Below are 17,117 nucleotides of genomic sequence, written 5' to 3'. Positions count from 1 at the left end.
CCTAGCATTTGTTTCTATAAATGTGGCTACTCTAGGCTCCTCATACAAATGGAATCACACAGTATTTTTATTTTTTGTGACTGGCTTATCCCACTTAGTATCATGTCCTCAAGGAACATCCATGCTGTACCCAATGACAGCATTCTTCAATAAAACTGAGGGTTGTTTTTGAAAAGATCGACAAATTTGACAAATCCTTAGCTAGGTTAAGTAAGGAAAAAAAAAAAAAAACAGAAAAGAAAATTACAGCCCAGTTTCTCTGATCAATATCCCCCAGAAAATACAAGTGAACTGAATCCAACAGCATATTAAAGGGATTATACACCACAACCAAGTGGGATTTTCCCTGGAATAGAAGCATGATCCGGCACATGAAAATCAATTGTGGTAACTCACCACACTCTCAGAGAGAAGGTCAAAACCACACAGCCACCCTGGCTGGTACAGAAAAGGCATTTGACAAGATTCCACAGCTGTTCTTGGTGTATAGTCTTGGACCAGGAACCTTCAAATCCCGCCTTTTTATTACCTTTGTCTGGCTTTATTATCAAGAATATGCCTTTTTTTTTCCCCTTAAATATGTGGCTTACATTGGAAGTACTTACTCTTCAAGTAAGGGTAGAACTTGAGTCCACCAGGACTTGGACTTTGTGAGAGGAGTTTTGACTACTGATGTCTGGGGTCCTGGCTGGGATGCTTCCTCCAGAGAGGAAAGGGCCACCCAGTCCAATACACTCCACACCACCCACTGCTGAGGTTGTGAGGAAGAAACAGACATAGAGGATAGCCTTCCAATGCCTCTCTGTTCCCTGGGCCCTTGAACCCTGTAGAGGGAAGGATTGCTGGGCCCTTGGAGGTGTCACTTGCTAGCTGTCCGAGCTCAGCCCAGAACACCCGAGATAATCTCCCCTGCCACGTGTGCTCTTTTGGTTCACTACTGGTCTTCTTAGAATGGAATCTCTCTTTTTCAGTTACACCCCTATCCGGACTCTTGCTGCCAGTGTGAGAACCTAGAACAAATGAAGTAGAGCCGTATGCAGCTACCATGTCATTAATATCACAGTTTCTAGATTCACCAGCTTATCCACATGTTATTAATTCTTTTTCAAAATTCTACGAAGGTATCAGTATTATTATTTTGAACTATTTTCTTGCGGTTTATCCACATATTTAACTCTGTGCCCTTCCTTCCATCCTGAATCTCAGACCCTGCAGTTGCAACAATTGCTGTTTTTGTGCTCAGGACACATCCTTTGACCCGTGTTGACCCACATAGTAGCTGTTAGTCACATGTGGTTATTTAAATTTAAGGTGATTTTTTAAAAAGATTTTATTTATTTATTTGACAGACAGAGATCACAAGTAGGCAGAGAGGCAGGCAGAGAGAGAGGAGGAAGCAGGTTCCCTGCCGAGCAGAGAGCCTGATGCGGGGCTCAATCCCAGGACCCTGAGATCATGACCTGAGCCAAAGGCAGAGGCTTTAACCCACTGAGCCACCCAGGTGCCCCAAATTTAAGGTGATTAACATTAACATTAACATTAACAAGGGGTTCCCAAGTCAGATTAGCCACATCTTACATGCTTATTGATAACCACATGTGGCAATCGTCATAGAAATTTCTACTGAGCCAGGTTGCTTTAAAATGTCATTAATGAGGAGCGCCTGGGTGGCGTCTGGGTGGCTCTGTTTATATTGAAAAAAGATACCCAAATAATCACTTTCATTCCCATTTCAGTTTACTTTGTATGTATGAGATCTCCAAAGCCTCAGCTGACTCAACAGAAGCAGTAAACTAACAGACTCACTGTAGGTTAGGGGCTGCACCAAGCCCTCCCAAGGGTTAGGTCAGTGCTTATGAATATGTTTGTCCTCCCAAAACATTGTAATACCCATATGTGGGTTTAAGTAGCCCAAAGATCTAGCACTAATAACATTTTTGTTCAGCTGTAGTATTTTCAACATGTACAGAATCTTCCAATGCCCTAGAGCTTGAAAACAAGCCCATGGTCTCCGGGGAGCCGTGGACACATATACACACCAAGTCCATTTCCTCATTTGGAATGCAGACCACTTCATGTTTGTCACTCTCTTCCTAATCCTTCCTTCCACATTGCCATGCCTGACGAGCCAGGCTGGTGTAGAAGGAGACCGCCAGGACCATGGAGAGCACCGAGAGACTCCTTACCATGTTAGTTACATGCACTGCGAACAACAGATTAAGCAACCCTATAAACGTGTTCATTCACTATGGGTCCACGGCCTCCCGCATGGGAAGATGGTCCATGACCCCCCGCCATGTGGGAAGATGGTCAAGCCCCCCGCCCCCGCCCCCGTGTGGCAAGACTATTTCAACATCCCAGTCGCATCGTCACCGTCAGTTTACACCCTATACAGGAAAGCACATTCATCGCCTTTGTCCTCCTTCAGGGCAAGAATCATGAACTTTATATTTTATCCTTAAAAATTCCATGGAAAACAATTATCCACCAGATGTTCTGTAAGGAAAGAAAACAAACAAACAAAAATTCCAGAAGTGCTGATTATTCTACACGCAGAGAATGCCCCAACATGTTTTTCTCTATGGCTGCATAATGCTGGGTGGTAGTGAAGGGGGCTTTACTTCATCATGAAGTAAGCAGGGGTTCTGAAGTTCTAGTCCCAAAAGTGTTAATTATGTACTATTTTCCTTTACCATTTTGAAATAAATCTTGCGGAATTATTATTTTTGAACATTTATTTCATAGAAAGATGTTATTTGCAAACTGGGATTTGTACATTTATAGTGCTCTAGAAACCTAGCTCCAGGAGGAAATCTTGTGTAACCTGTTTTGAGTACATAGTAAACATTCAACAAATAACTTACTGGATGTTAAATTATTGTTCTCTGGCAAAGGTATAAATACCTACTTTCATAGGTACTTTAAGTTGTAGTAATCAGTAAATACTAGGCACTTTATGTTTTACTTTGTGTTTGACGATTTAAACACCTTCACAAATCATATTAACAGAGCACAGTACTCTCTATATAGAGCAGAAATAAAATAATACACACACCACAACAGAATATATGCATTTGCACAATTTTTAATATTTTAGGAGAAAAACAATATAGTTTCATAGTTCAAATTGCATTTGATTTCTCTTAAAAATATTTTCCTAATTTAATTCAAAAAGGTTATTTCATTAACAAATAAGCAGGTAAAATTTACAAATCAGTAAAGTGGGTGATTTGTCACTGCAGTTTTGTACAAATATTTTGTTTTCTCTTTTAAAAAGAGAGCAGAATACAGTAAATTTCATGATCTATAAATCTGCAAAATGCCAGCTACCAAAGTGAGGAACATTTCCAGAACTTACCGTGATCATTTGTTAAAGTCGTAGTGATTTCAGGGTGTTAACAGTCAGCTGTGCATTAACTAGAATCTATCATTTTTGTGCTGAATCCTTCACTCTGCATAAGACTTTTGGGGGGTGGGGGAAAGTATGTATCCTTCAGCAAAGTAGGTTCTTCATATATTACCCTATTGAGACCCTGGAAATCCTTCATTCTTCACTTAAAGAAAGTTCAATATAGTACTGTGGTAGATTAACCTTCACGTGACTCCCATGATCTCAGCCTGCTGGTTCGAGTCCTTCTGTGATCCCCTCCTCTTCAGTGTGGGCAGGACCTAGGACTTGCTTCTAATCAACTGAATTTGGCAGTGGGGATGGGCTGTCACTCCCATCATCACATTACAGTGTATAAAACTCCCTCTTGTTAGCAGACTTGCTCTAGAGTCTCTTTCTCTCTCTCTCTCTCTCTCTCTTGCTGGTCTTGAGCAGAAGCAGGCTTCCAGGAATATCCCAGCAGGAGGAATGGAATGCTGCCCATAACTGTAAGACCGAGGACTTCCCCAGCTGAGGACACAGTCCTGGGTGATGCCTCAAAGCAGCCTTGCAGAAAACACGGTAAACCTGTGCCCAGCTCCTGATCCACAGAAACTATGAGATCATATATTGTGGTGACTCGTCAAACCTCATAGAAAACTAAAATGAAACCATAAGAAAAAAGGGTTGGTGTTTGGTTTTTTGTTTTTTTGTGTTTTGTTTTTTAAGATTTTATTTATTTATTTGACAGACAGAAATCACAAGTAGACTGAGAGGCAGACAGAGAGAGGAGGAAGCAGGCTCCCAATGCGGGACTCGATCCCAGGACCCTGAGATCATGACCTGAGCTGAAGGCAGTGGCTTAACCCACTGAGCCACCCAGGCGCCCCTGTTTTGTTTTGTTTTGAGAAAACACTTAGTACAGAGAATATCTTTTTCTATTGTTTAAAAAAAATCAGAAAAATAGGCATATACTTAAAGGTCATAGCAAGGCTCAGGGTATGGAGTTCTGGGTGGTCCTGTTGTGGTCAAAGGAAGCAGCGTGATTCCTGACAGGCACGTGGCAGGTGGCTTATCAAGACCGTAGCACATTTCACTTAGAAATGGCTAGTAAGTGCAAATGGTCAGCTCCGTGCAATTATCCTCTGACCCCTACCACAAAAGTCGTTACTGGAACAATTCCTGTGGTTAATACAAATTCTTTGTGCCCCGAATATGAAATGAACTGGTGAATTCTGGGCGCTCTGGTGGAAGACTGTGACTCCCGAGATCCTGGATCCTGACCAGCGTGATAGATTGGGTCCAGATCCCACAACCTGCACTTCCCCTGGCATCAGCACCCTTCCCCCGACATTCCAAACAGTGACTAGACTGAGACGGTATTTCAGGGGATGACTTGTCTAAATTGCTCGGAATTTAGATAAAAGAAATGGAGAGCAAATAGCATGGAGGACATGGGGAATTAGGAGGAGGGAGTTGGGGGAAATTGGAAGGGGAGGTGAACCATGAGAGCCTATGGACTCTGAAAAACAATCTGACAGGTTTCAAGTGGCGGGGGCAGGGTGGGAGGTTGGGGTACCAGGTGGTGGGAATTATAGAGGGCATGGATTGCATGGAGCACTGGGTGTGGTGAAAAGATAATGAATACTGTTATGCCGAAAATAAATAAAAAATAAATTAAAAAAAAAAGAAATGGAGAGCTTTTGTTCAAAACAGGGCTTTCCCCAAGTAAATGAAAAGATAGTCACAAGACATCCAGTTGTTATGACAACCTTCAGAACAAGAGAACCACAAGGCTGCAAAGAATCCTGACCTTAGCACCCCACATTTGAAAGAAACAAATTTAGGATTAAGTTCATTCTGATGAAAGGGAGGAAGGATACATATGCAGTGTTAAGGACAGAGTTTATACCTGGGCACTACTTCAGTTAGAAAATACACATGTTGGGGAGATCGTCAGCTGATCTTTATCATAATTTACAAAGATTAAAATGGTGAATTACAAAGAGAAAAAAGCAAAGTAGCACAAACTAGAATGCTCTACACGCTTTGCTACCTATGAATTTTTCTGTTCCTTAAATGAACCGAATACTACAATTTCATAGCTGAAATTCATTATTCATTTCATCACTAAAAATGTATGCAAACTGACTAAAAAGAGACAGATAATAAAAACAATTGGCAAAAGAAAAAAAAGTGTTTTTTTCTTGGTTGCTAGTGCACTTTTGGCCTGTGGGCTCTGGTTCACACGGAGATAGAAACGCACTCCAAGACCATCAAAGAAGCACTTCCCGGCTTAGAAGCATCTGCAGGTGATCGATAAAGGAGGCAAAACACAGATTTCCACACATCACACAACACTAGAGTCCAACTTTGACTTTTATAAACTTCCAGGTCTCATTTTTAAGAGAGTAGGACCACAGCTCACATCCTTGTTCTCACTTCAAACCCAAAGTCATTATGCAAACCACGTGTGAATTTTCAACAATGTGGCCAGACCGTCAAACACCGCCGCACAGGGGTTAATGGGCACAGCTGAGTCCTTCTACACACACAGGTCATGAAGCAGCACAGAGCAGAGCCTCCCAGGACCGCACTTGAGCAAGCTGATGGCACTGCAGGATTGCCACCTGTCTGGCGGGTGCGGGGGGGGGGGGCTTCGTCTGCTGGGAGCCCCTTGCTTAGCGAGAAAGTCCCATCACCAGAGCCTAAAGTGAACCGCCGCTGCCCTTCAAAAGAAGTACTCTCTCTGGCTCTCACTGACTGAGCTTTGCACATTGAGCTCACTCTTCAGAGCCGTCTCAGCGCTGTCTCCAGCCGGGGGAACAGTTGACTCGTTTTTTTGGTACAACCACCTCTGCTGATAAATGCGTGCAGCTATGGTGGTGAGACAGAGCAAGACAAATACCACCACCGCTATCACACCTGGTGAGAGAAGGAGGAGGCGCAGTCAGAACACAGACTTGTAACAAGCAGGACTCACGTAGCTGATAATAAGCTCAAATACATCACACGCGCATAGTCAGGAAAGTGGGCACTGGCCTACTGGAACACTGCGTTTACTTCTAAGTCCACACGCTCTTTGGATATAGCAGTTTTACATCTTTAGGTTAAAGATCTACTGGCCTGGCTTTCACTTGGTGCCTGCCTGTTAAAATTCAGAACCACAGCATGGCCTCTAGGTCATGGCCCCACTTCATGCTAACAAGTGAGCACGTTTTCATTATTTTAAAAGTGTATAGACTTGCCATGGAATAATTAAATGCTTATGTACAAGTACATTAAGAAGATTTGCTGCTGACGTTCTGCTGATTTACAGTTCTGTGGTGAGTACACCAGTTCCTTCTATGAGGCTAGAAGAGTCTTACGTGATCTCTGCTGCTGGGGGCCATGTCTTGTGCGTGATCCCCTTCAAGTGCAGATGCTCAGAACCTCTGGAAAGGTTCTTAAATAGCAACAAGTAGAACAGTCATCACGTTCACTACAACCTGCACCTCACCTGACAACAAACAGTTGCAGCTTTAATTACTCTTAAGTTTTGTTATAGGACTTTGCTTTGAAGAGCTACATTGTATCCAATTTTAGTGTCAGGGACAGGAACTCAGTAACAGTGATCAGACCACTTGATTATCCAGTCACTGTCACCGTTGCCCTCAAACACCCAGGATGTTATTGTGTATGTAACTGAGTACTAGCTTGTTTGTTCTGTGAGACTTGGTAGGGTCCTAGAGCAACCTCTGTCTTCATCCGCTCTCTGAAGAGACTGAGATGTTGTGACTAATGCATCCAATGCCTTCCATAACATTCCTTTCAGCAATCCCAGTGTGAATGTGTTTGTGACAAGCACTTAGGTCTGTCTACCTCTCCATCCATCTACACATCTGTGTCCTTCTGTGCCTGTCCATCAACACGATGGATCTCATGGCAAGAAACACTCCCTGATCTCTGGTGTACGAGGTTTGAGCATGATTTAGGTTAATTCCCCTTCCTGTATTGTTCCCGGTGTTTGCAAGAGGAGAGGTGATGGAGGGCAGCACGTGGAGAAATCCACCTGCTGGGGTGGTTCTTTAACCCGACTAAGTACTTTACATGTGGTGCGGTCTGTGGTCATTCAGACACAGGGCTGAGGATTCCACCCAGGATTCTATACTGCAGCTCAATACACTTGGCAGCGGACACACTGCTCAGCACACAGGTCGAAGGCAGAGCCACGTGAGTTGCAGGGGCCGTAACCTGAGCTGTTACCTCCCTCACACCCATGTGCTCTGATTCTCCCTCAGTCTATCAGGAGTCAAGCAGGATTTCTCAGGGGAAAAATATAGGTGCAACTTACTTACTTTGAACAACTTGCCAGTGATATTTAACCAAAGGCGATAAAGCCCCAGAGACCATGCCTTCTGTTCTAGCACCAACCTGACTACCATCGTTGCTCTCGCTAAACATGGCACCAACTGTGACATTTTGCATTTTTGGACTTTGATTCCTATTTCAAAAATATGAATCACATTTAATTCCATTTATTTTAAATCAGCTTTTTGCTTTATACTGAAGTTTTCTCATTCAAAATAAGTGAGAACAGTTCAGGATTAAGACTTGATTTGTATTTTAACACAAAAGTATTCCTTTTAGGTGTACATTATAAATAACACATATGTTTCTTTGTTCCTGGAGTTGTGAAATCAGAAGATCATGTGCCTCATTCATTAGAAAAACAGAAGTGGTTAAGATAGGAATGGGCAAGTTCACATTCTTACACAGATTTGGTCAGCATGTGAAAATGTCTGAGTACCTTCCTAATAGTCTGGAGAAAACTGGCATCTTGATAAACAGAAACCCAATGGGCAGATGCAGTCTGGTCTGCTTGAGAAGCAGACACCCACTTGCATCCCACAGCTTGGGGACGACCTCCCTTATCTGGAATAGCCTTGGAACGGAGAGCAGCTCGCTCTCTCCTAGCCTGCAGAGTCTGCAATGGGCACATTCCAGTCGTCTAAGTAAATAAATGTAAGAATTCCCTGAATCATACAGATTAAAGCAGGCCTAAATAAATTCTGTTTCAGAGAATACAGTGGGAGATATTTAAGATGGAACTACCTGTACCTCTTCAAATATATGTAAGTACATAGAAAATATCAATATACTTATATGTGAATATTTATGTAAATACATGTATGGTTTATCTATAGGACTTTGCTTTAAAGAGCTGTGTTATATCCAGTTTTACCGTCACATGTATAGAACACATGCAACACTGAGCGTGTATATATAATACAAATATATGTGAATAGTTACATTTAGAAATACAAATAAATATATATATAAATCTAAGATAAGACTGACACCAGGAAACAGTTCTGTATATTTATGTTTAGAAAACTCTTTAGGTTTTCTATCTTTATGTTTATGAAAATGACCATTTGCCTAGTTTAGGTCGTTCTAAACTCACTTAATGTTTTACTTTTAGTTTTGGGCGAATGGACTGAGAGGTTGTGGCTATTTTGGATCAAAGAAGTAAAGGTGAATATGTCATATACGTACATGTGTATATATGATCTCCTGAGATATATGAATGGGTATTTTCAAATGAGAAACCTTATTACTCTGTAGTTCAGCAACTATCCTTTAAGGAGTGTCTCGGTCCTACCATGGGTTCCCTCCACTCAGCCCCCCTGAGCCCCTGCAGAGGCCTACATGGGGGCAAGCCCGTGAAGAACGCCCGCAAAGGGGTGTCCTGCCATTGACTTCGCCCCTCAGCTCGGACTCCCGGGCACGGGCTTATGCCCGCGGTGACAGCAGCGCAAGGACCAGGTTGTTCACAGCCCTGTTACCTCCGATGACAGCAGGGCCACTTCTGTCAGTGCTAACTAAGGGCTCTCCCGCGTCTGTCGGTCCAGAACCACCTACAGCAGAGAAAGGGAGAATGACAGAGGCAGAGCGAAGAGGACTTTGGTTACATTCGCAAACGTCCGACAGGAGAGCAGAGCCCTGCGCGAGCGGGAAGGAGCAGGAAATCCAGACCAGAGCTGGGCCAGGCGACCCCACCTAGGGCCTGGGAAGCCCTGGGGTGCAGACGGGGTGGAGGACCGCGGGCGGCAAGCGCGACCGCGGTCTGAGGGGCACGCACCTGCACCACCTGCGAGAGGGCGGGTGGCCTCCCGCGCCGGGCCTCCCGGCCCCGCGGACTCCCCGCAGCTGGACGCGGCGGCCACGTGTCCGCGGACTGTGACCGCTACGGGGCCGCCGGGGCGCAGCGCAGCCTTGAGCGGAGCAGCGGGGCCGAAGCGCACAGCCGACAGGCAGCCGGTGAAGCCACGCAAGCCGGCCCGCAGCGTGTCCGGGTCCGCGCCGGGGGGCTCTGCGGGCAGACAAGCGGGGCACGCGTTAGGGCGCGAAGGGCGCAGGCCTGGCCTGCGTCTGCAGGGCTGCCACCAACCGACCCTCCCTCCGAACCCTTGGCCCTTCCTTCTGTAGGGCAAGACAGGCAGGACTGTCCCTGCGGTCCCCGCTAGTGACCCGCGGGCGCCAGCTCTGCCTGTGGGCAGGCCGAAGCGGACCCCGGGTGCAGTCCCGCCCAACAAAGGATTCCACTCTCTGCCGTTGCAGAGATCACGTTACAGAGATCACGGCAGTATTTTGTAACAGGGTCTGTGGCTGGTAATGGAGGTGGCACAGTGAAATGTTACCCGCGCGGGACAACGTGCTCTGGGGCGTTCTAAACCTCCCCATTTACATTTGACTCTGGCCCCCTTCTCAGCCCCACAGAGGCCCCGCCCTAGCTGCGGCCACTGGGGAACCCCACCTCCCGCGGCCTTTCCCCCCGTCACAGCGGTGGGCTCTGTCCCCTTCCCATAAATCTGGGCTGGCTCCCCGTCCTAGCCCCCGGCCTGGCTCGGATCTGACCACGGGTGGTTAGCAGGAGAAGGGCCTCAATGAACCCACGAGAGCAGAGCACCAATCCCTTCACCTCGAGGACAATTAGCCCCTACAATGCACTTGCTCAGTGAGCCCCAAATCTGTCCGGGCGCAGTTACGTGCAGGCTTCGGACGTTTCATGGATGCGAAGGGAAGCAGCCTCAGTGTGGGGACCTGCGGCATCTGCCTCTGACTCCCTCCCTGCTTCAGTGTGTCCACTGGCCAGCTGACACCTTCTCTTACCAACCATACACAACAACCAAGAATTCACCCGGTGCTTTCCGCAGGCCGGCCACCGTATGGGGTCATTTTATTCCCGCTGGAAGCCAGTTCACATTAGACTTCAGAAATGTCTGAACGTCTCTCACGTGGGGCGACCTGGATCCAGGCTGGTCACGGGAACCCCCTTTTCAACAGGATATTCTCTCTTTATCCTGCCAGTGGCTTTTGGACATATTGGTAATTGCTCACATTAAGGGAGGAGCAAATGGGGATCCTTACACTATTTTTAGAATGAATGCTATACCTTTCGCAGAAGAGATGCGCGACTCTACAAGTCTTTTTGGTTAGCACGACAGCAGGTCTTAAAGTTCACCCTGAGGATCTCAGCTGTGATCCGTCCCTCTTGATGTTGTGTATAAACTCTTAGGGGTAGTGTTTGCTTCCTTGGAGATTTGAGGGGCGCTCTAAATGCTATGGAAAAGACCTCTAAAAGCAACTAAAACGAGGGGCATGTTTACATTGCTACAGTCCTCATAAAGAACTCTCTGAAACACACAGCTCTTTTGGCTGGGCTGGTCATATGAGGCATCAAGGTGGCTTATGTATGATGAATTCCAGGTAGATCCTCACAGTGAAGTAAGCCAGCTAGAGACAACTCAGTTGAATGATCGTTTTAGATTGAAGAGCTCTTCTGGGGCACCTGGGTGGCTCCGTTGGTTAAGGGTCAGCCTTTGACTCAGGTCATGACCTGGGATTGAGCTCCTTCCTGCTCCCTGCTCTGCGGGGAGTCTGCTCTTCCTTCTCCAACTGACCTCCCCCCACCCGCAGCCCTTCTGCGCTCCTCTCTCCCTCAAATAAAAAAAAAAAAAATTAAAAACAGAGTTCTTTAAAGATCACATTTTTTTTTTGCATTCAGACAATATATATTCCATAAAGAAAGGCATCCTTGCTTGAATATACTTAAGAGAATGTCAAGAAGAACTAAAACAGAAAACTCTGTGATAGTAACATAGGACTGCCACAACGCTAAAATACTAAAAACAAAAACAAAACACCATAGACCAATTGAAAGTCCCAGCCACTGATCAAAAAGAGGAACCGGACAACACTCGCTTTCCTGGTCAAAGTCTGACATGAGCGCTACCAGGCTAGGGTCACAGAATCAATCCTGGGCAGACATGTATCTTACTAATTAACTGGACTAACTTTGTGAAATTAATTTTAAAGATAAATTTAAAAATGTCTATAGGCAGTGCTATAATTCAAGAACGGAACGCTGGTAGAACACAGTATTTCAGTCAAGAACTTGTACTTGACATTTATACGTACGGTGGATTGTGGGTATGGGCATGTGTGGGTGGGCTCATGTGCGCCCATACCCTGTTATTAACCCCACAGCTGTAGCCATGACTTTGTATGCGTACGGAGTACCAAGAGGCATGCAAGTTTACTGCTCACTGCTGCCTGCTGCCTTCATATTTTCCATCGTGAGGTCATGCTTGTGATTCGTTCTTTGACTGGAATAATTCTCTAGTATTTTCCTCAGATGGGAGGCACAGTCCATATTTAATCTCCATCCTTCCTTGTTACCCAAAATATCTTTTTTTTTAACCTTGTCAAATACATTATATATTAGATGCTTGCATTGTGGCTTATTTCTCAGCCATACTAACGATAATCCACATCTTCTTTTTATCCTGCTGTAACAAATGAGACATTAGATGCTGATGCCACAATCATTATTTTTTCATTGTAGTAACTTCTGTCTGGAAAGTCTGGAGGATTTTTCTCTGTGGGTTTTGCAATTCAGAAATGTTCCCAGTTGCATGTCTTTTCTTGTCGGAATTGATGCTTTCTTTCAATCTGCAACTCCAGTTTTCCTTTAGCTCAGAGAATTTTTTTTTCATGCATAATTAATGTCTTTACTTCCAGTTCAGTTTCTGGACCTCTAATTATTCCCATTAGTTTTTTTCTTATTTTCCCTTCTAATTTCTCTCTCTTAATCTTTTTTTTTTCCTCTGCGGTTTGAGATAGCCCATCTCTGTAATGTTCCAGATCACTGTCTAATGAGAGCCAATGATGATTCTCTCCTTCAGATAACCCTGTGAAATCGTGAAAACCTGTATTTGCTTTAACCCCCAGAGTTGGTGTGTGACTTTTTCAAGTGTCTTTGAGTGCCAAGTCTCATCGTAGTTGTGTTCTGTCTTCTTTAATGGCTCCATTTTGATGTGGGAATTGTAGCTGTTGTCTTCAGTCCTCCTCCCCATCTTCTTAGGGGAGACATCATCTTTTTAGCCATTGATTTATGGGTCTGCTAGTGAGAAATCTGTGGCTGAGAATCTTAGACAGTATGGGGGTCCTGGCAAGCTAGAGGTTGCATTTTTTCTGCCCCATACCCAGCAGCAGACCTGCAGGCTCATGATCTGGTCCCAAACAGAATGTAGGAAGAAGTCTCTCTCCCTTACCACAGCAGAAGGAACATGGCCCAACCATCCAGCCCACCCCCTGCTCCACAAGGGGCACTGAGGATAGGTATAACCATGCTTAGCAATGCTGACCTTCCCTCTGGAAGTCAAACCTTTTTTTTTTTTTTAATTCTAGATAAATGACATAATTAGAAAAAGAGTAGAAGACAGACTTTTCCAGTCCATCTTTCCAACAATTCAGAGCCAAGGGGCCCTGATTTTCAGAGTGAGAAAGAAGTGATGAATTATTCCTTCCTCCCCAAAACACATGCTCACCAAGCACCAGGCTCTCCCAGCGCTCGCAGCTAACACCAGAGAAGAAATCAGGGGTAATCTGGTGCCTGATGTGCCCAGAGCAAGCAATGCCAGTAGGCACTTCCTGAAGCACTAGTCCTTAGTACATAATACAGACTCTTCATGTAATGACATTTCATACAAAATAAGTCATACATAAGTCATAAATAAGTCAATATTTATCCTCATTTATCCTCATAAGTCATAAATAAGTCAGTATTTATCCTCATTTATTTAGTATCATGTTTTCACCCATTTGTAGCCTGTGTTGCTACTTCATTACATTTTATGGCCAATATTTCACTTTTGTTTGTGGCATACGGTGAAACACTGTCACAAAACCTAACACTGTATCACTTAGTTGATAGCCACTGGGGTTATTCCCACATTGGGTTATTAGTGGAGAACACAGCTATGGGGATTTGCGCATACCTTTCATGTCTGGACATATGTTTTCAGTTGTCTTGGGTATATACCTAGGAGTGGTCATATGGTAACTCCATGTTCAACTTCCAGATAAACTGCCAAATTGTTTTTTCCACAGTGGCCACACATTTTACATTTCTATCACCAATGCACAAGCACTCAAATTTCTCCACCTCCTCCACTTGCTACGGTTTTTTAGTGATATCTTGTGGTTTAGATTTGCATTCCCTTGCCGGCTAATGATCTTGAGTGTCTTTTCATATTGGTCTTTGGTAAATCTTCTTCATGTCTTTGATTTCGGCCTTTAACCAGATCTTTTGCCCATTTTTAAATTGGGTCATTTGTCTTTTTGTTTGGTTGTAAAAGCTCTGTATATACTCTGAACAAAATTTCTTGTGAAGGTGGAGCAAACAATCCTAAAATTTATATGGAATCAGAAGGGACCCTGAACTGTTAAGGAAATGTTGAAAAAGAAAAACAAAACTGGGGGCATAATGTTGCCTGATTTCAAGGTTTACTACAAAGCTGTGATCACCAAGACAGCATGGCACTGGCATAAAAACAGGCACAAAGATTAGTGGAGCAGAGTAGAGAGCCCAGAGATGGACTCTAACCTTTATGGTCAAAAAATCTTCAACAAAGCAGGAAAAAATATACAGTGGAAAAAATACAGTCTCTTCAATAAATAGTGCTGGGACAATTGGACAGCTATATGTAGAAAAATGAAACTCGACTGTTCTCTTACACCATACACAAAGATAAACTTGAAATGGATAAAAGATCTGTGACACAGGAATCCATCAGAATCCTAGAGGAGAACATAGGCAGTAACCTCTTCGATATCAGCCACAGCAACTTCTTTCAAAATATGTCTCCAAAGGCAAAGGAAACCGAAAATGAATTTATGGGACTTCATCAAGATCAAAACTTCTGCACAGCAAAGGAAATACAGTCAACAAAACAAAGAGGCAACACATGGAATGGGAGAAGATATATGCAAATGACAGTACAGACAAAAGGTTGATATCCAAGATCTATAAAGAACTCCTCAAACTCAACACACACAGAACAGATAATCATGTCAAAAAATGAGCAGAAGATAAGAACAGACACTTCTCCAAAGAAAACATATAAAAGGCTAACAGACATATGAAAAAATGTTCATCATCATTAGCTATCAGGGAGATTCAAATCAAAACCACATTGAGAGACCACCTTACACCAGTTAGAATAGCCAAAATTAACAAGACAGTAAACACCATGTGTTGGAGAGGATGTGGAGAAAGGGGAACCCTCTTACACTGTTGGTGGGAATGCAAGTTGGTGCAGCCACTTTGGAAAACAGTGTGGAGATTCCTTAAGAAATTAAAAATAGAGCTTCCCTATGACCCTGCAATTGCACTACTGGGTATTTACCCCAAAGATATAGATGGAGTGAAAAGAAGGGCTATCTGTACCCCAATGTTTATAGCAGCAATGGCCACGGTCGCCAAACTGTGGAAAGAACCAAGATGCCCTTCAATGGACAAATGGGTAAGGAAGATGTGGTCCATCTACACAATGGAGTATTATGCCTCCATCAGAAAGGAGGAATACCCAACTTTTGTAGCAACATGGATGGGACTGGAAGAGATTATGCTGAGTGAAATAAGTCAAGCAGAGAGAGTCAATTATCATATGGTTTCACCTATTTGTGGAGCATAAGGACTTGGGGAGATGGAGAGAAGGGAGTTGGGGGAAATCAGAGGGGGAGATGAACCAGGAGAGACTGTGGACTCTGAAAAACAAACTGAGGGTTTTGGAGGGGTGGGGGTGGGAGGTTGGGTCAGCTGGTGGTGGGTATTAGGGAGGGCATATATTGCATGGAGCACTGGGTGTGGTGCATAAACAATGAATTCTGGTACACTGAAAAGAAATAAAAAAAAATAAATAAAATGTTATTTGTCAAAAAAAATTTCTTATGAGATGCCCGACTTGTGAATGTTTATCCTCATTTTGTAGATTGCCTTTTTACTTCTTTAGTAGTATCTTTTGAATTACTAAGGTTCTAATTTTGAGGAAGTCTGACTTATCTATTTTCTTCTTTCTGCTTGTGCTTTCAATAAACGATGATCTAACCCAAGGCTTTTGAGAAGCCTTCTCTAAGAAACCAGTGCCTAAGCCAAGGTCACAAAAATGCACAACCATAGTTTGGTCTAAGTGTTATAAATGCAGCTCCTACATGGAGGAGTATCATTCATTTCGAGTTAATTTTTCTAGATGGTGTGAGGTAGGGTCAACGTCACTTTTTTAACCTGTTGGTTCTGTCTCCTCTGTTTAAGACACTAGTCTTCCTCCACTGGATGGGCATGGCAACCATGTCTAATGTCAACTGACGATAAATAGTTTGACTTCTCAACTCTCAATCTACTCTGTTGGTCAATATGTTTGTCCTCATGCCAACAGCACACAGTTCTGACACCATGGCTTTGTACCAAGTCTTAAAATATGGGCAAGAACTCTAGCTTCACTCTTCTTTTCAAGATCATTTCAGCTAATTGCAGTCCCTCGCATTTCCATATGCATTTGGGGTCAACTTGCCACTTGGACTTGGATCGGAATCGGATTGAACCTGTAGATCAATTTGGGGAGCACCACCATCTTAGCAACGTTAACACTTCTGGTCCATGAACATGGATGTCTTTCCATTTGTGTGAATCTTCCAAATTCCTTCCAGCAGTGCTTCATAGTTTCCAGCGTATGTGTCTCACACCTCTTCTGTTCAAGTTATTCCAAGGTATTTTATTCTTTCTGATGCTACTTTAAGTGGGATTTACATTTTGGTCTTCATTTCATTTTTGTATTATTCATTGCTAATATAAAAATACAATAAATTTCTGTATGTTGATCTTATATCCTTGCTCCAACTGTGTACTATCTCCATTGGCTTTTTTCATGGATTCCTTACAAGATCACATTCTCTACAAATAGAGATAGTTTTACTTCTTCCTTTTTATTCTGGATACTTTTTACTCTGTTTCTTACTTTGTAGCCCTCACTCAAACCTGTACTACAATCCTGAAGGAAGGTGGTGAGAGTAGACATCCTTATCTTATTCCTGATCTTAGGGAAAGATTTCCATTATTTTCCATTAAGTGTGATGTCAGGCATGGAGTTTTTGTAGATGTCTTTTTTCATGCGAGGAGGTTTCTTTCTATTCCTACTTTGTTTTTTGGTTTTATTTTTTTATGAAAGCACAGTGGATTCTTTTCAAATGCTTTTTCTGTGTCTATTGAGGCAACCATGTGGTTTTTGTCCTTTATTCTATTAATATGCTGTTTTACATTGATTGTTTTTATCTGCTTACCCAAACTTAAATTCCTAGGATAAATCTTATCTGGTAGTGTATAACAATTTGTTTATGTTACTGGATTAGATTTGGTAGTATTTTG

General features: G+C 43.4%; 1 protein-coding gene across 6 annotated transcripts in view; it reads right to left on the bottom strand.

The window, feature by feature from the left end:
* Positions 1–2,336: 2,336 nt before the first annotated feature.
* LOC131829215 (contactin-associated protein-like 3) overlaps positions 2,337–17,117 on the bottom strand; it is a 167,323-nt gene continuing 152,542 nt past the window's right edge. For 3 of the 6 annotated variants that reach the window (XM_059170746.1, XM_059170749.1, XM_059170752.1), the window contains 3 exons: positions 9,492–9,722; positions 9,196–9,267; positions 3,070–6,292 (listed from right to left, as the gene is read on the bottom strand). In XM_059170746.1, the coding sequence (XP_059026729.1) occupies positions 6,099–6,292; positions 9,196–9,267; positions 9,492–9,722 (497 nt within the window). In that variant the 3' untranslated portion in view covers positions 3,070–6,098. Of the gene's footprint in view, positions 2,497–3,069; positions 6,293–9,195; positions 9,268–9,491; positions 9,723–17,117 lie in introns of those variants that run through there. The other 3 variants (XM_059170747.1, XM_059170751.1, XM_059170750.1) reach the window with 3 other exon arrangements.

This window comes from Mustela lutreola, chromosome 4 (assembly GCF_030435805.1).
Source record: "Mustela lutreola isolate mMusLut2 chromosome 4, mMusLut2.pri, whole genome shotgun sequence".
Classification (NCBI taxonomy): domain Eukaryota; kingdom Metazoa; phylum Chordata; class Mammalia; order Carnivora; family Mustelidae; genus Mustela; species Mustela lutreola.
This window is presented reverse-complemented; position numbering and strand designations above follow the sequence as displayed.